The sequence below is a fragment of the Bos javanicus genome, chromosome 19 (genome assembly GCF_032452875.1).
Source record: "Bos javanicus breed banteng chromosome 19, ARS-OSU_banteng_1.0, whole genome shotgun sequence".
In the NCBI taxonomy this organism is placed as follows: domain Eukaryota; kingdom Metazoa; phylum Chordata; class Mammalia; order Artiodactyla; family Bovidae; genus Bos; species Bos javanicus.
In genome coordinates, this window is record NC_083886.1 from 26,444,675 (window position 1) to 26,463,528 (window position 18,854).

At 44.6% G+C, this 18,854-nt stretch overlaps 1 protein-coding gene across 1 annotated transcript; it reads right to left on the reverse strand.

Annotated features, from left to right (window-relative positions):
* Positions 1 to 65: 65 nt before the first annotated feature.
* On the reverse strand, positions 66 to 15,673 carry TEKT1 (tektin 1). Its single transcript, XM_061390763.1, has 8 exons — positions 15,546 to 15,673; positions 13,403 to 13,609; positions 11,727 to 11,892; positions 8,901 to 9,029; positions 8,234 to 8,377; positions 5,724 to 5,946; positions 1,134 to 1,330; positions 66 to 325 (listed from the first exon to the last, which is right to left on the reverse strand). The coding sequence occupies exons 2-8, from the start codon at positions 13,590 to 13,592 to the stop codon at positions 118 to 120; spliced, it is 1,257 nt and encodes a 418-aa protein (XP_061246747.1). The 5' UTR covers positions 13,593 to 13,609; positions 15,546 to 15,673; the 3' UTR covers positions 66 to 117.
* Between the last annotated feature and the right edge of the window lie 3,181 nt (positions 15,674 to 18,854).

Sequence of the window (18,854 nt, forward strand, 5' to 3'; positions counted from 1 at the left end):
ACCCAGCCGAGAGTTTTGGGTGGGCTGCGTGGAAGTTCTGCCAACCTGGAAGGAGAGTTCTGTGCTCCTGTTTTAGGACACGGTTTAATGAGAAACGGCATAATGAGAATCCTCCATTCAGCAGACAGCCTCGGGATGGGAGCCCCCCGCCCACTCCCCGTGGTCATCCCCGTCCCGAGGCGGGATGGACTTTCTCATGGGCATACACAGCACCTCGTCGATGTAGATGGTGTTCTCCTTGATCTGGATCTCCTCCTGCAGGGCCAACTGCCTGCGATTCAGGCCTTTCAACTCTACGTGAGCTTGGGCTAGTGTTTCCTTCAATCTAGAAGAGGAAGAATGTGAAGGAACAATGTATGGCTTCATGTCACTGCTTCAGGGGGAAAAGTGTATTCGTCTATTTGGTGCTGGACTCAAATTGATGTGTCTGCTTCCTCTCTCCTCTTTAAGACAGAAATTTCCAATCGGTGGCCCTGGACCAGATTCACAAGGCAGACAAACCTGTGAACTTCTGACATTTAAAACTAGAATTTACCTAAACATCTGGATTTGGCCTTTAGAAAAATGTCAACATTGGGTCGGTGCCCTGCATGGCAGCAGTTGGTTGGAGTAGGTTCCTCTAGGAAGGAACCCCTAAACATGATAGATGCAAAGGGCAAAGGTCCTTATGCCCAGCTGGCTTCACCCATGATGACATTGCCTAGCCCTGCTCACAGTTCAGGGTTTTGTGTGTGTGTGTCAGTGTGTATGTGTCAGGGGTTCTTGCTTGCTATGTGTGGGCTCTAGAGTGAGAAGGCTTTAGGCTCTAGAATGCTCAGGCTCAATAGTCGCTGTTCATGGGCTTAGTTGCCCTGTAGCATGTGGGATCTTAGCTCCCCGAATAGGGATCAAACCCTTGTCCCCTGCATTGGAAGGCAGATTCTTAGCCATTGGACCACCAGGGAAGTCCTCACAGTCCAGGTTTAAATGGAGCCCCAGTAGCCTTTTGCCTGAGTGGTTAAGTCACTTCAGTTGTGTCTGACTCTCTGCAACCCCATGGACTGTAGTCTGTTAGGCTCCTCTGTCCGTGGGATTCTCCAGGCAAGAATACTGGCGTGAGTTGCCATGCCCTCCTCTAGGAGCTCTTTGCTTACCTTGCAACATTGTGGGTGATCTCATCGACCTCTTTGATCAGCCTGTACTGTGCAACATCTCGACACAGCTCCACGTTAGGCCGGTGTGTCCTGGTCTCCAGGCGTGTGTGAGCCACCTTGGCAGGCCCTTCTTGGTCGAGGATGGCTTTTTCAAGAACCACAATGTTCTTCTCCTGGGAGGTGATCTCTTCCATGACCTTACAAAAAGGGTTAGAGTAGGTGAGGCCAGGCTGTGTTCCTTAAAACTCGACAGCAGATGCTCTTAGGGGGTTAGGAAGAGGGGACCTCGGATTATCTACCGATGCAGGCCACCTGAATAGGTCTGGTCTCTTCTCCCTAGAGCAGTGACTGCTGGTAGATAAGGTAACTCACCCAGCCTTAGAATCTCAAGCATGGAATTGATACGGATGGCCATTGTTGCCTCATCTCCTTCTCAAACGTGTGGATTTCCTGGGGAATGCCCCCAGCAGAGGCTGGAGGCTGCCCATGCACTTTGGTGTGTGTGTGCTAAGTCGCTTCAGTTGTGTCTGACTCTTTGCAACCCTATGAACTACTGCCCGCCAGGCTCCTCTGTCCATGGGATTCTCCAGGCAAGAATACTGGAGTGGGTTTCTGTGTCCTCCTCCAGGGGATCTTCCCAGCCCAGAGACTGAACCTGTGTCTCTTACATATCCTGTACTTTTGTACCATGAAAGCTGCCTCTGCCTATTTCCTTACCAATCCACCCACTAGGACCAGTTCTGCTCGCTACAGGAGTAAGCAGTTTAATCTGAGTTTTGTTAGTTTCTCTGATGGTGGCTTTGTGCCAACAAAAGATGCCTTCAAGGTACTTGGGTTTTTAGATTAATATGTAACTAGTTTAAGATTTTATTTCTTCCTTTTTTTTTTCTTTTTAAACTTTGCATCATGGGAATTTCTAAACATACACGAAAGTAGATAAAACGAATCTCACGGACTCATCATCAATTTAAGTGATGATCATTCATTGATATATGGCTGCTTTTGAACTATAGCGGCAGAGTTAAGAAGTTGCGACAGACAGTATACATTATGCTCTCACTGTTTTGTGCTTCTGTCCAGACTGAATCCCAAAGACATGGTAATAACTTGACAGCTTTCCAAATGCTACATGTATCACCATACTGTGGCATCTTATTTTATTTTTATTATCAGTGCATGCTCATCATGTTAAGAAAAGTAGGCTTCATGGGTTGCACTAGTAAGGCAGAGTGAAGTTTAGGTTTTGTCTGTCTCTTGGAGAGCAAAGCACTGTGTTTATTATGCAAGGACACTACGGCTGTACTGAAAGAATGCACTAAACATCAACGGTACCAGACTAAGCATTCACCACAACATTCCCAACACACAGGAGAGCAATGATCAGAGAAACTGGAAATTTAAAACTGTATCTCATCACTGCAGAATTTCTTCACACAAAGGAAAATGAGGGTTCTATCAAAATAAGATTCTAAGCGGCTCATGTGTTAGCCAAGTAAGGAAAGCCATTTACTTGATGGTGAACTAATTAAATCAAGTTTGATTGCAGCAGCTGAGAAAGAGTGTCCAGGGAATATAAATTATTTTTAAGACTGTTAGTCTGCAAGGATAGCTGCTCGAAGAGTTACGGACACAAGGAACAACATCTATAGTTAATTAAAAGCACACAAAGCACATGAGTTTGCATGGTTTTCTTCTGCTCTTCGTGAGTTGGCCAGTGTTCTGATCCTGTTCAGTGTCATTTATTGAAGGAGTCAACGCTGAGTTTGAAGTAAAGAATTAGCCTCTACGAATGACTGCATGAACTAATTATAGGTGAGGATATTTTCAAAAAGTTAAGAAAACAGGAACTCAGTACAACCTGAAGTGGAATCTACTAAGTGTTAGAGCTGCTGATGATGTGGATACATGTTGAGCACGAAAAGGCTTAGCTGAGCATATTTACAGAGCTCGTGGAAATGTCAGCGTTTTAAGGACTGTGGCTGGTTATTCATTAGAAAGTGCTTTGCAGAAGACATGTGGATCTATCATGTGTTATCGAACCAATAACGTCAACAGCGAACCATGAAGTTCACTTGGACTGGCTTCCATGGACTTGACTGTCTTCATTTCTGTGAATTTTTGTCAGAAATAGAAGTTGGTTATCCTCACTTGTCATACTACTCAGCAGTAAAATGGTTAAGCAGTGGTGAAGTGTTCTTGTGGTTTATTTTAGCTTGGGGCCAAGATTAAAATTTTTCTGAACAAGAACAACCTCTGTTATCAAACATGGAGTGGCTTTAGAAATTCATTTTTGCTGCACACTTAAAAATATTTCTAAGTGAGTCAACCTAAAATCACAAGGCAAGACAGCCCTTTCAAATACTGGCTGCGATAAAGTCATTTCAACAACTGACATGATTTGCGTCACAAGTAGAATCAAGTTGCTTTCTTTGCTTCTTCTGCTGCCAAAAGTTAAAACATGAAGTAAGACCTCCATTCCCCTACACGTTTGCCAAAGAAATATTCTTCCAAGTTCTGGAAAATTTTTTTTTTGGACATCAAAGCAAGTGCAAAGGAAATTTCCATACTTCAAAATTCACTTAACTGTGCAATTAAGAGCTTCTAACTATCCTTCGACTGGGAGTGATTAATCTGATATGTAATGAGGTACTAAAAGGCAAATACTGTACCAGGAGAACAATTTAACAGGATTCTATAAAGGTCCTCCAAGCAGTGAGCGTGTTCAATTAAAATCATATGCTCTTAGGTGGCTATGTCTCCTTGGCAGTGCCTATCCGAATGAATGGATGCTTTCAAAGATGAAATATACAAAATATCATTACAGGTCAGCATTAACAGGTGAACCTCTGCAATAGTTTTGGTAGAAAATACTAACTTTGAACCCCAACAAAGCAATTGTTTTCTTTCCCCCAAAAGAATCAATCCCCTTCTTCTCACCAGAAGACCTGTAAAAACAACACCCAGTTATAATTATTTATACCTTTAATTGTACCAATAGATAATTTGTGGAAATTTGTTTTCTTATGTTAATATCTATGTAATATCCTTGATCTTGTGTCTTGGCCCACAAAAACAAAAATATTTACCTTCTGACCCTTTATAGAAAAATGCTGCTGACTCATTAAGGTAACTGAAGCCCTGGGTTAGATTAAACATTCTTGTACTAAATTCTAAGTATAGCTGGAGTTAAAATACGTTTTGTTCAATAAGGAAATAATTGTGTCACTGAAATAAAAATGGGGGCCACCCTACCCTTTAATTTGAAGGTCGTCTCCTCAGTGTGTCAAGTCTCTTCGTGACCACGGAGGTTTCCGACCAGACGATATGCAGGTGGAGACTTCTCTCATAGAGCGAGGTCCCTATCTCCAGATGAGGGCAGGGAACCTCACCTGATTTGTTTTAGTCCATCATTCCAGCCTGCCCAGACCATTTTTTTAAAAAGCTAGTTATCACTTTTCATTTTTATTTCATTTTCACTGGGCTGTGCCAGATCTTAGGTGCAGCCTGTGGGATCTTTAGCTGTGGCACGTGAACTCTTAATTGCGGCAGCATCTATTTCATTGCCCAGGGATGGAACCCAGGCCCTCTGCATTGGGAGTGCAGAGTCTTAGCCACTGGACCCCCAGGGAAGTCCCAGGTGCTCATTTCAGATGAGGCTTCCAAGGCCTCAGCCGCACAGCCCCCAGCTCCTGCAGGGATCTCCTCTGGTAGGACGGGGCTTCTCACAGGCCTCTGCAAAGACCGGCCTCTTGCCTTTTTCCTTACAGTGGATCCTAACAACCTCTGCCTCCCTATCTCAGATCCATCTTTTGAGGCCTGGACCAAGTTCTTACTCCACTAGGAAGCCTCTTGACTATATTTGGCTCTGTGTATCATCGTTACTATTATTGTTGTTGTTACTATTAGTAGTAGCAGCAGCCAATTAAAAAAAAAGGTTTATTTTGCTGCACCAGGTCTTAGTTGTTACCTGTGGGATCCTGGGATCTGGCTTCCCTGACCAGGGATCGAACCTGCATCCCCTACTTTGGGAGCACAGAGTCTTAGCCACTGGACCACCACAGAAGTCCCAGCAGCGTAAAGAACCTGCCTGCCAGTGCAGGTGACATTAGAGATGCGGGTTCGATCCTTGGGTCAGGAAGACCACCTGGAGGAGGGTACGGCAACCCACTCCAGTATTCTTGCCTGGAGAATCCCATGGACAGAGGAGTCTGGTGGGCTACAGTCCATGGGGTTGCAAAGAGTCGGACACGACTGAGCAACTTACACCCGTGTGTGCGTGCACGCACAGAACTTCAGAGTCATAAAGAATATCTAAGAGCATACAGTGCATCTCCATGCTCCACAGAGGAGGAACTAAGGCCTGAAGCAGGGAGATAGCCTGTTCTTTGCAACAATGAGTGAGAAAGGAGGCCCAGAGCAGCGCCAAGACCCTCTCCAGTCCTCCAAAGTCCAAAGCCTGCTGCTAAGACAGAGAGAGGTGGATGACATTTACTCCTTAGCACCCAGGATCACAAGCCCTAAAGGCCATTCTAGGTTTCCAGAGTGAAACCCTCTGAACGAGCTCGTCCATAGTCCCTCCAGGAAGCTCACCTTGTCCAGATGAAGAGCCAGTTTGTCCCTGGCATCCTTGGTCTCCTTCAGCCCGTTCTTGAAGGCGGTGTCCACCACATCACACTGCCTGCGTAGGTCACTGGCTGTCTGGAACAGGATTCGGTCCACCAGGGCCTTCAGCGTCAGGGAGTTGTTCCTCTGCTTGTCAGCCTTCTCCACGTTGGTGTTGGAGAAGTCCAGCCAGTCTTCCAGACTCACGGAGCTGAAACGGGACCCATGCACTCATTCATAGCATATCTGGACTTGGCGTGGGGGTGTGGGGGGGAGGACAAGTGACTGGAAACCAGTGGGAAGTCAGGCCTCCCTCCACCAATGGAAGCACCTAGAACATTTCCCCGTCTCTAGGCAGAGTGAACACTGGTCTGTCAGTGGCAATAGCTGCCACTCTAGGGAAATCTACTTACTCTCTGCCAGGCACTGGGCTGGCACTTTACAGACACTCTCTCATTTAATCCTCACGCTGGCCTAGTGAGGTGGCTTTCATACCCTCATTTGAAAGATGTGGAAAACAGGTTCATAAAGATGGAGTAACCTGGTCAACATCACACAGGTAGGGTCAAGGTAAGTATCAAAATAAATTATAGTAGTCACAGATTATAATGTGAGTGTGTGTTCAGCTGCTAAATTGTGTCCCACTCTTTGCCACCCTATGGACTGTAGCCTGCCAGGCTCCTCTGTCCATGTGGTTTTTCCCAGGCAAGAATACTGGAGTGGCTTGCCATTTCCTTCTCCAGGGGACCTTCCCAGACCAGGGATCGAACCCATTATCCTGCATTGGTAGGCAGATTCTTTACCATTGAGCTACCTGGGAAGCCCACAGATGATCATACACTGAAAAAAACAGGATAATCATGAGTGTATACTGAAATGCTATAAATAAAACCATTGCTAGTTTGACAAGGAATTAATTGCTTTATATAGCACTGAGGAGTCTCAAAATAATGTTAATTGGGAGATTCAACATTATGGAATGTTGTATATTTTGTCATATACTATATATATACTACATATATGACAAAATATACAATATTCAAAATATGATGCTATTTAATAAATGAAGAAGCAGGCAGAACAAACCTATTAGAAGCCGGGAATGTGGTTCTTTTGGGGGGAGGAGAGAGGGGGCATTGATCAAGAGGGGGCGGGGTGGAGGTTTTGGTGTTGGTGGTAACGTTTTATTTCTTGGCCTGGTTGGTGGAGACTGTTTGCCATCTGGGATGGCCCCTGATGACCCCCATGTCTCCTGGTGTTCACACTTTTCTACAGTGCCTTCCCCTTGAATTGTGTGATGAACTCATCGACTCATTTCTCATGAATATATGTGATGAGAGGTCATGTCTGAGATGAGGTTGAAAGAGGAAGACTATGGCTTCTCTCTTGGACGCCTTCTCTCTTTTGCTTCCTCTCAGATCAGCTGCCATGTCAAGCCTTCAGATGAGACCGCAGTCCCAGTTGACAGGTTGACTACAACCTGAAGAGAGGTGAGCCAGAGGCGCCCAGCTGAATGATGCCTGGGCTCTTGACCCACAGAAGCTGGGAGATAACACGCTTGTTGTTTTAAAGCTGCTAAGTTTGGGGGTAACTTGGTAACAGCAAAAGATAACTAAAATGATGATAATTCATTAAACCATTGATTATTATTTGTGCAATTTTCTTTCTTTTCTGTTTCTTTTTTTTTTTTTTGGCTTGTGGGATCTTAGTTCCCAAAAGAGAGGTTGAACCTGGGCCCGGATAGTGAAAGCACTGAATCCCAATCACTGGAATAGGAAATTCCTATGCAGTTTTCTATATGTATGATTTACTTTAAAAAAGGAATTCTGGTGCAGTTTTCTGTACGCATGTTTTACTTCAAAAAGAATGTTTTAAAAATTAGAATGAGTTAGGTCTGTGATCTAATATTACTTGAAACATGTAAACCAGATGTTATAGAAAAGGTAAAGAGTATAATCTCATTTTTGTAACAAAACTATTTGTGTACATGAGTGTATATGTATGTTTGTATGAACATACAGGAAACACTGGCTATCTCAGGGAAACTATTAACTTGCTCTTTATATATTTTCAAATTCTTCTACTTGTTAAAAATGCAAATAGGTAAGTGAATAAATTTGAGAGGTTTTAAGATTTTATTTCAGGGACTTCCCTGGTAGGCCAGTGATTAAGACTCCATGTTTCCACTGCATGGGGCATGGGTTCCAGCCCTGGTTGAGGAACTAAAATCCTACACCCCACAAAGTACAGCCAAAAAATATTTCTTTTTTACATCAGACTTTCTTAAAGTGGGGCCTAGCCTGGAGGACTGAGGCACCACTGGGCCCTATAGGGTAGTCACTGCTCAGCGCCTGCCTTCGCCTAAAACCTGCCTCTTCCCAGCTCCCAGCCTAAGGTCAGGATGATGTCCTAGGTCCTGCTGGCCTCTCCAAGAAGCACTGGGGCATCACACAGTGGGGAGGAGGACAGTGTGGCCAGGCCAGCAGGGACTCACTCACTTTGGTTCAACCCTCACGACGTTCTCAGAATACTTGATGTTTGGTGAGTTGTTGTTGAGTGAGAAGCAGATATCATCAATGGTTATGGCTGTAAACTTGTCCCTCAAATCCTTTTCAAGATTGTACTTGGCAGAGCGGTTTAACCTGAAGGGAGAAGGTAAATTGGGTTTCTTCCTCTCGAATGCCCAAGTGGCACCTACATCAGGTTCTTGGGAAACCCTGGAAAACGAAGCTAGTCTAGTGCAACACAGTGGCACTTCCTCCAATCCTCTCATCCACTCAACACACACACACACACCCCATTAACGCTTGGTGACCAATTAACGTATCCAGGCCTGGACTTCGAAATCCTCCTTTCAACTGTGGCCTTTTCTGACGTCACCACTGTGGCATCCTGTTTGTGAGAGGTCAGCCCGGGCAGGAAATGGCTCCAGTGTCCTCCACTTTCTAATCAGGGGTGAAATTCTGCCGCATCCCAGCCTACCACCAGAGAGCAACTGTCAGGCATGAGAGGTTGTCCAGGTCTCGTTCTGAGTGTTCCCTGGCCACCTTGGGGCATGCAGAGTGCTTGTAGGATATTAAACCCCATTCTTCCTGTGCCAGGGAGCATGGTCTTGCTGGGCACAGCTTTTCCTAGATACCCCCAGTGGAGATGTGGGGGCAGTACCTGATTTGCTCGCATGTCTCCTCCAGGGTGCGGGTCAGCAGGGTCATTACTCCCCGGATGATCTCATGTTCCTTGATCAGCTCCTGTTCCACCTCATCATGGACCAGGTCAATGCCAACCCGCTTCTCCCTGGCCGGGAGAAAAGTGGATGGTCATCCCATGTGTGGAGGGAGACAACTCAAAACTTGCTGACTTTTAAAACTATCAAGACAACTGAACCCAATCCATCTGGATAATGTGACGGGGATGTACATTGAAAGTGAAAGTCTTAGTCACTTAGACGTGTCTAACTCTTTGTGACCCCATAGACTGTAGCCTGCCAGGCTCCTCTGTTCATGGGATTTCCCAGGTAAGCATACTGTAATGGATAGCCATTCCCTTCTCCAGGGGAATCTTCCCAACTCAGGGATTGAACCTGGGTTTTCTGCATTGCAGGAGGATTCTTTACCATCTGAGCCACTGGGATATACATTAGCTGGTGTCTATTTGACTTCAAAATATCCAAAACACAAAGAAGAAAAATGAATCAGTGATTGGTCACTTGGTCTGAAAAATGCCAGCTGGACTTTTTTGCCTTAATTTCGCCATCAATTCAGAAGGCTTTTTCTTCTTACCTATTTATTGGAAAGACTGTCTTTTGACTTAGAACTTTAAAGACATATGTTTTCTTCCTTGAGCCCAGTCTTGTTTTTTAACAAGGGTTGAATTGAAAAAGATGCTTTATAATAATAGTAATAATAATAATGTCAAAATTAACAGTACTCCGTCACTGAGCACTTACCATGAGACACACACTGTACTGAGCTTTTCATGTGAAAACTCATTCTCCTATAACCTTTCAATTACAGGTGAGGAAACTGAGTTTCAGAGAGGTTACAGATCCTGAGTCACAGAATTGGGCATTACACATGCTTTTAACCACTTCCTCCCAAAATTGATCGGTCACCATCTGATAGTCTGTTCTTTTCCACCTGCCTGATAGTGCTTGTGAGGAAGGCTCCATCACTCACCAGCTGTGTGGGCTCAGGCACATTGTATAATTTATCTATGCCTTGGTTTCTTCTTCTGTGAAATGGGTATAACTATCAGTACTTCCTAGGTGGTGGCAAGGAACAAAAGAGATATGAAAGCAGACAGCATGGGACCCGGCACAGAGTAGCAAGTACTCAATCCACTTAGCAACATCTACATCCTAATCACCCTTAGGTGTGGAATTGAGCCAACTGGATGCTGCCTTCTTTGAGCAGCTGTTACTTTCCTTTGCTTTGCTGCTGCTGCTGTTGCTAAGGCACTTCAGTTGTGTCCGACTCTGTGCGACCCCATAGACGGCAGCCCACCAGGCTCCCCCGTCCCTGGGATTCTCCAGGCAAGAAAACTGGAGTGGGTTGCCATTTCCTTCCCCAATGCATGAAAGTGAAAAGTGAAAGTGAAGTCGCTCAGTTGTGTTCGACTCTTCGTGACCCCATGGACTGCAGCCTACCAGGCTCCTCCATCCATGGGATTCTCCAAGCAAGAGTACTGGAGTCGGTTGCCATTGCCTTCTTCCTTTGCTTTACCACCTCTCTAAATCTGGTTGCTGCAGAGGGTCCTGGTGAAGCTCACTGAGGCAACAGGGCTTTCTGAGAAGGAGGAACAGAGTGGGCAGAGCCAGAGTGCAAGCAGCTCAACACCCCAAGTGCATCCCCCTGTTGGGGATGACATGCAGGACCAGATGGAGAGCTCACTGGGGGCCCAACCATCATGGACCTCGTTTTTGAAGCTGAGAAATTTGAACTTGATCTTGAAGGTGTTAGGGCATAGCGTGGTAAAAAGGGATTTTAAAGCCGGGGAGTGACCTGGAAAGGTCTGCAGTGGGGAAAGTTCACATAATAGCCAGTGTAGACGATGCACTCGATTGGAGGGGGCTATGCTGGCAGCAACAAGACTTGCTATGGTGCTCCAGAAGATTTATGGGGATCAGGTCTGTGAATCAGAATCACCCCAAAGCAGAGAGGAGCATCCTGCTCATAGTACTTACATGAGAGAAATTATAGTAAAAAGGTACATTAGCACAGTGCTCTCTGGAGAAGGCAATGGCACCTCACTCCAGTACTCTTGCCTGGAAAATCCCATGGACGGAGGAGCCTGGTAGGCTGCAGTCCATGGGGTTGCGAAGAGTCGGACATGACTGAAGTGACTTAGCAGCAGCAGCTCTGGATTATGAAGTGCTCCCATGAGCTCTGTATTCGAGCAGGCTTGTCCTCTAGCAACTGTATCTGCTTTATCTGCCCAAAATAAAGACCACCATTTCCCAGTTTCTATTGGTGTGGCCATGTGACTAAGCTCTGGTCAGAGACGCAAGTAGAAATGGTGAAAGCTAAACCCTAATTATTCCTACTTGTTGGAATGTAGACATAATGGCTGTCACTCTAGTTGGCATCTTGAATCATGAGGTAACCTTGGGAGTGAAAACCAAGCACAGGGAGGAACAAGATTAAAAAGGCCTGGAAGCCTGACACTGTGGCATGCCATGCCAACTCTGAACTAGCTCCAGATTCCTTAAATGTGAGAGGAAAAAGGGGTCAATGTTATTTTGTCCCTTTCTGATTATCCACGGCCAAACCCAATCCTCACATATATTGAAGTTAGTTAAGGGCAGAGTTTAGACATGAACCAAGTCCAGTGCTCCTTCTGCTGCCCAGCACCATGAGTATGCTGAGATAATTTCAGGCTCTAAAAGAACACATGCTTATTTGTTTCATTCTAACCCACCACCAAGCACAGTCGGTTTTTACCACTCAGCACTTCATTTCCCAGATGAGTCATTGGAGGAACCATCTCTCCTACCTGTATTCCAAGCATTTCTCTGTGATGTGCAAGGGCTCTTTAAAGCTCTCGAGGGCTTTCTGCAATCTGGTCTGATAGAGGAGTAGATCTTCAGTTGCATACACCAGCTGCTCAAGTTTGTCATCTAACTCCTTCTTCCAGAACCTGACTTCCTCAAGTCTCTGTTCTGAAGCACACAGAGAAGTCACTCCAGGATGAATCTATTCCCAGTGCAGTCAACTCTTAGATTAGAAATTTGAAGACTATTATGAAACTACCGAGATACTTTCTTTCCTTCTCAGAATGGTGCTACTTGGGGTATCTATACATCTTTATGTTTATTAGAACGGAAGAAAGGAAGGAAAAAGAACATATTTCTTCTTATATTCAACATCAAAGTAATCCAAAGATCATTCTACACTCATTGACTCTAATTCCTCAAGGCGCCCTGTTTTAAATAATTTTTAATTTTGTCAAAGACACAAAAGTATATTGTTTGAAAAGTCCCTGGGCACCACTTTGAAATTGTGTTCATGGGAACGGGATTGTCAAGAGAGCATTACTCTTTCTTTAAGACTCAGCTTAGGATTTCCCTGCTGGTCCAGTGGTAAAGAATCTGCCTGCCAATGCAGGGGACATGAATTCGATCCCTGGTCTGGGAAGATTCCATACGTTTTGGAGCAACTAAGCCCATGTGTCACAAATACTGAGCCTGCACTCTAGAGCCCGGGCTCCACAAGAGAAGGCATCATAGTGAGAAGTCTGCACATCACAACAAAGAGTAGCCCCTACTCACTGCAACTAGAGAAAGCTGGAGCACAGCAACGAAGACCCAGCACAGCCAAAAATAAAAATTAATAAATATTAAAAGCAAAAGACTCAGCACAACTATTCCTCTTTAGGATGTCTTTTCCCACTCTCCAGCGTCTACTCCACCTTCACTTCTGTACCCCTTCCCACAGCACCTGTCTAGTTATATTCTGACTAACAATTTTTGTATCTTTCTCCTCAATCTGAGAGCCCCTTAAAACAGAGGCTCTGATATCCCTGTGATATCCATAGTGCTTAGTCCATGGATGCTCTTAGATGCTCAACAGATATATATCAAATCAATAAAAGAATGACTGATGGATGACTGCAAATCAGACTGGGTTACCACGTCTCTTGTTGTTCAGTCGATGAGTAGTGTCTGACTCTGCGACACCATGGACTGCAGCACGCCAGGCTTCCCTGTCCTTCACCATCTCCTGGAGCCTGCTCAAACTCATGTCCATTGAGTTGGTGATGCCATCCAACCATCTCATCCTCTGTCGTCCCCTTCTCCTCCTGCCTTCAATCTTTCCTAGCATCAGGGTCTTTTCTAATGAGTCAGCTCTTCTCATCACCTGGCCAAAGTACTAGAGCTTCAGCTTCAGCATCAGTCCTTCCAATGAATATTCATGGTTGATTTCTTTAGGGATTGACTGGTTTGATCTCCTTGCAGTCCAAGGGACTCTCAAGAGTCTTCTCTAACACCACAGTTCAAAAGCATCAAAAGCATGTCTCTTAGGGCAATGAACTTAAAGACAGAATCTGGAGAATACATGTTTCTCTCTAATATTTCAAGATAATACACTGCCACTCCTGAATAGGAAATGCTAATGACAATACAGTATCATGCAAACATGTTTACAAACATAGCAAGTGTGTTATCTTACCTAGTTTCTTATTCACATCGCTTTGAGATTTTCTTGTGGTCTTTTCAACTTCATCCACAAGTCTCTGGCTTTCTGCTACCAGGCGTTCAGACCGGGACCTTTGGGCTTCTGCTCTGTGGTACTGGTTTTTGTTAGCAATTTGCCACTCTGCGCGCAAGAACTTGGGTGGCTGTTGTAGTAGTTTGGCCATTTGAAGTTTCCAAAGTCCTGCTCAAAAGTAGATTTTTTTTTTTTTTTTAGGTTCACTAAAAGCAAATTGTCTTGTTTTTAATGTCAGTTTTTATTAAAGTGTGACATTCGTACTAAAGAGTGCCCAAGCCATAATCGGTACACAAAATGAAAAACTCAGTATATCCAGCACCCAGATCAAGAAATAAACATTACTAGCACCTCATGCCTTGCTCTGGCCACTATTCTTCACCCCAGCCCCACACAGTAACCACTATTCCAATTTTTAACACTATACATTAGTTTTGATATTTTTGAACTTAATGTAGAATCCCTAAGTACTCTTTTTTCCTATACACTCTTTTATCTGACTTCTTAACAAACAGTATTATGTTTGTAAAGTTTATCAGTATTGTTCATATAGCTGTAGTTTGTTCATTCTCATTGCTGTGTAGTATACCATTATACCACAATTTATCTCTCTCTCATTTTTTTTTTTTACTGTTTATGGATATTTGAGTTTTCGGTTTGGGGTTATTATGAGAATGCTATGGATATTCACATTTAGACAGAATGTGTATATTGGTGAACACATGCATGCATTTTTAGAACTCATTTGAATTGCTAGGTCATAGGGCAGTGTTCTATTTTAGTATTGCCTAACAGATGAATCCAGGTGTGTTTTCTAAAAACAAAAAGGGCAAATGTGACATCTGTAAACTGACAACTGGGTACTGAGCCTATTCAGCAGATAACAGAAACAAAAGTTTCCCAGGACAGAGAGCAGGAGAGAACAAGAAGAGGAACCCATGAAGAGGTAGCAGGCAGAGGAGTATGTCTCTTCCTCCTCTGCACACAGTGGGCTTCCCTGATGGCTCAGATGGTAAAGAATCCACCTGCAAAGCAGGAGACCTCGGTTCGATCCCTGGGTTGGGAAGATCCCCTGGAGAAGGGAATGGCAACCCAGTCTAGTATTCTTGCCTGGAGAATCCCACGGACAGAGGAGCCCGGCAGGCTGCAGTCCATGGGGTCACAAAGAGTCAGATACGACTGAGTGACTAACACACACACACACATACATCTGCACACAGCTCTGCCTGTGAGACCTGTCTTCCTCAGACAGGGTTGAAATTTGCCCCCAGCCACGTGCACGTGTGCTAAATCGCGACTCTATGGACTGTAGCCCACCAGGCTCCTCTACCATGGGATTCTCCAGGCAAGAACACTGGAGTGGGTTGCATGCTGTCCTCTAGGGGATCTTCCCAACCCAGGGACTGAACCCTTGATCTTACGTCTTCTCCATTGGCAGGTGGATTCTTCACCACTAGTGCCACCTGGGAAGCCCTGCTGCTGCTGCGGCTAAGTCGCTTCAGTCGTGTCCGACTCTATGAGACCCCATAGACGGCAGCCCACCAGGCTCCCCGTCCCTGGGATTCTCCAGGCAAGAACACTGGAGTGGGTTGCCATTCCCTTCTCCAATGCATGAAAGCAAAAAGTCAAAGTGAAGTCGCTCAGTCGTGTCCGACTCTTCGCAACCCCATGGACTGCAGCCTACCAGGCTCCTCCGTCCATGGGATTTTCCAGGCAAGAGTACTGGAGTGGGGTGCCATCGCCTTCTCCACTGGGAAGCCCTATCCTCACCCAAAACGTATGAGTGCCTGCCCTTAAAGGCTTCTGAATTTCTGAAGGTTGGAACTGAAGTCAGATCTTGACCAGGCTGAGTCTCAGGCCTCAGGCCCCCTCTGACAACATGAGTCTCCTAATCCAGTCCATCCAATGGCCTCTACTAATTTTGTCTGAGTGTGGGGCTCAACATTTAACCCCAGATTTCTGGAGAAGTCTGAGCAGCTCCCAGAGAAATCGAAATTAGGGCTAAATGAGGTCAAAATTAAACCTAAATGTTGGCTGATTTCAATGGGCACAAGGCATTGGGAAAAAAAAAAAAGTTGGTGTGGTGGGGCCGAGGCTTACTTACCTCAGCGCCACAAAGAATTACTTCACAACTTGGGGATAGGAGCCTCCTTACTCCAGCGGGAGCTCAGGGCCTTTGAAGAAATGGGAGGTAAACAGCTCAGGCTCTATGGCAACCGGTAACGCGTCACCAGGGCAAAGAGGGGTGGGGTCTTCTGCGAAGCTGCGTTTACTCCGGAAGGCTTTGCGCAGGCGCGCGTGTTGTCTTTTCGTCTGCGCTAGGGACTTGGCGATGTGGCTTGGGAGGGCTCTGGCCAGATAGATATCTACAGCGAAGATGCGGGACACCAACCTGGGATTCAGGAGGCCTGCGACTGGTCCTGCTGAGGGCTGGGCCACCTCGGGCCGCACTGGGTCTCCCCAGATGGACCGCGAAATTGGGCTGGACGATGCCTCCAGGTCCTCGCAGCCGCAGGCCGGCCTGCTGCTGCTGTTAAGTCGCTTCAGTCGTATCCAACTCTGTGCGACCCCATAGACGGCAGCCCACCAGGCTCCCCGTCCCTGGGATTCTCCAGGCAAGAACACTGGAGTGGGTGCAGGCCGGCCTGGGACCACTTAAACCGCAAACCCGACGCTGCATGGGGTTGCCGCGGCCGCGGGGGTCGGGGGTGGGGGTTAGGAAGAGGAGGGATGAGGAGGGGCACCCCGGGCCGGTCCCTCAGCCTCCAGTCAGTGGTGGTGGCCAGACCCAGGGCTAGGAGTCAGGAGTGGTTTCTCTATCTAGAAAATGAGTGGCTTGGAACTCCCAAACTAGACTACAGCGTTCGGAATATGTTCTTTATGATTGTAGTGCTGGTAAAGCGCCCCAAGAGTTGGAGGAGGGGATTTAAAAAAAACAACCCTGAGACTCTCATGGAAGAACTGATCCTTGTAGTTGAGGCCAGCCAGCTGGACTCTGCTCTGCTGGTTCTGCCCTCTGAAAGGCCAAAACTCGGATGCTGTTGCCTCTGTTGATGTATTAACAAAAATAGAAGAAGAAGAAGAAAAAAGAGCTCTCCAACTATTTATTTTGGATGTTAAGTAAAATATTTTCAAAAGAAAAACCTTGTTTTGCACCCACACAGGCCAGCAAAGGAATGAGTCCAATAGAGAAAGTATGGAACAGCTTATGATCAATACTTACTCAGTGTGTATCTGGCATCAGTATATGGCTAAGGGAGGAGAATATATGGGTAGCTACGGAAGAGCATATAAAGCAGATATGCAGCTCAAGGCTTAGAATTTGCTAAATTAAGAAGTATACAACCAAAGCTTATATTCAAAGTAGGAATACTCAGGCAAAGCACGCTGAAGTTTTAAGTGATTTTGAGATTTTTGTTAGTTGGAATAAAACCATGTTTCCCAAATACAATGAGTTTCCTCTGGAGTTGGTGTAGCTCTGTTTCTGCAACCAGCCTCTTCTCGTGTGGGAGGCCTGAATGGGCAGCTCTGAGTGCAGGTATGGGGAGGATGCCTTTGGCAAACCACTCCAGGTCACTGTGTCCACTGGGAGATGGAAAATACAGGGGAAAAATTAAGTCTGAGAGGATAGACTCAGGAGGTTTAATATTTGTCAAGTGGATGTCCAGAAGGGGAAAAATAGAGAAGAGTGAAGGAAAGAGAGAGAAAATGTCCTTGAGTTAAAGACGCAAGTCTTTATTTCTCTTAATTAAAATTTTACACAATTTTGAAAGGTTACTTTCTATTTATATTTATAAGCTCACTTGAGCTGCAAAATAGTGGCTCTATTCTCCATGTTGTATTAATACAATACATCCTTGAGCCTGTCTTACACCCAACAATTGCCTCCGACACCTACATTATTTCTCCAACTAGTAACCACAAGTTAGGTCTCTATATCTATGAGTCTGCTTTTTTGTTGTTGTTATATTTACTAGTTTGTTGTATTTTTTAAAAAAATTCCACATGTAAGTGATATATGGAATTTAAGACTCAAGTCTTTAGATTGAAAGACCCACCTGAAATAATTATCTCTCACACACATACATAGTCACACATACATACACATTATATATGCACCTATTCTCTATCTATATACATTCTATTCTAGTGAAATTTCTTTTTCTTTTTTTTTTGCCTTACTGTGTGGTCTTAGTTCCCTGGCCAGGAATCGAACCCACACCCCTTGTAGTGGAAGTGCAGAGTCTTAACCACTGGACCACAGGAGAAATGTCATTATTCAAAGAGTAAAGGAAGAAAGAAATGAATATGTATACAACTTTTTGTCTATAACATAGATTACTAGAAATGATGCTAGAATAATGTCTTCAAAATTCTAGAGGAAATGATTTCAAATCTCAAATTCTATAACCAGCCAAAACACCTCACAGAGCAAAATAAAGATATTTTTGGGCAGCTCTGAAACTTGAACATATACTCTTTTGGAAAAAAAATTACTGGAGTAGAAGTGAAAAATCGAGAAAGAGGAAGATATTGACCATAACAAATAGAGGAACCATAAAGAAATACAATAGCTGTATCAATTCTGGAAAGCTATCAGTTCAAATTATAACTGAAGTCAGAAGAGTTCTTGAAGAATTTAAGAAGAGTTACACAAATTATATGATTCATAACCCAGAAGTATAACTTCATGCTCTTGGTGAGCTGAAATTATATGTCAAACAAGAAAGACAGACAAAGTGGGGACAGCATTAAACTGTCATTTTGAAACTAAAAGAATTCTGCAGGAAGCTTATGGAGGCAGCGTGGTGTGGTGGAAAACACACTTAGCCATGAGCCTGAAGTCTGGCTTCCAGCCTAGTTCCTACCTACCACTTAGCTGTCTCTGTTCTCATCCACATTAATAGTACCTGTCCTGGAAAACAGCATGGAGGTTTCTCAGAAAGAGGAACTACTGTGAGAGCCAGCAATCCCATTTCTGGGCATATATCCTAAAAAAACCCCAAAACCCTAATTTGAGAAGATACACACACCCCAATGTCCATAGCAGCATTACTTAAAATAGCCAAGATATGAAAGCAACCTAAGTTTCTATCAACAAATGAATGGATAAAGAAAATGTGGCATACATATGTGTGTGTGTGTATATATACACACACACACACACACATATATATAACAGAATACTACTCAGTCATAAAAAAGTATAAAATTTTGCCATCTGCAGCAACATGCATGGATGTGGAGGGCATTATGCTAAGTGAAATAACTCACACAGAGAAAGACAAATTCTATATAATATCACTCATATATGGAATCTTAAAAAAACACAAAAAACTAAATATAACAAAACAGAAACAGACTCACAGATACAGAGAATAAGCTAGTGGTTATCAGCGGGGAGAAGGAAGGT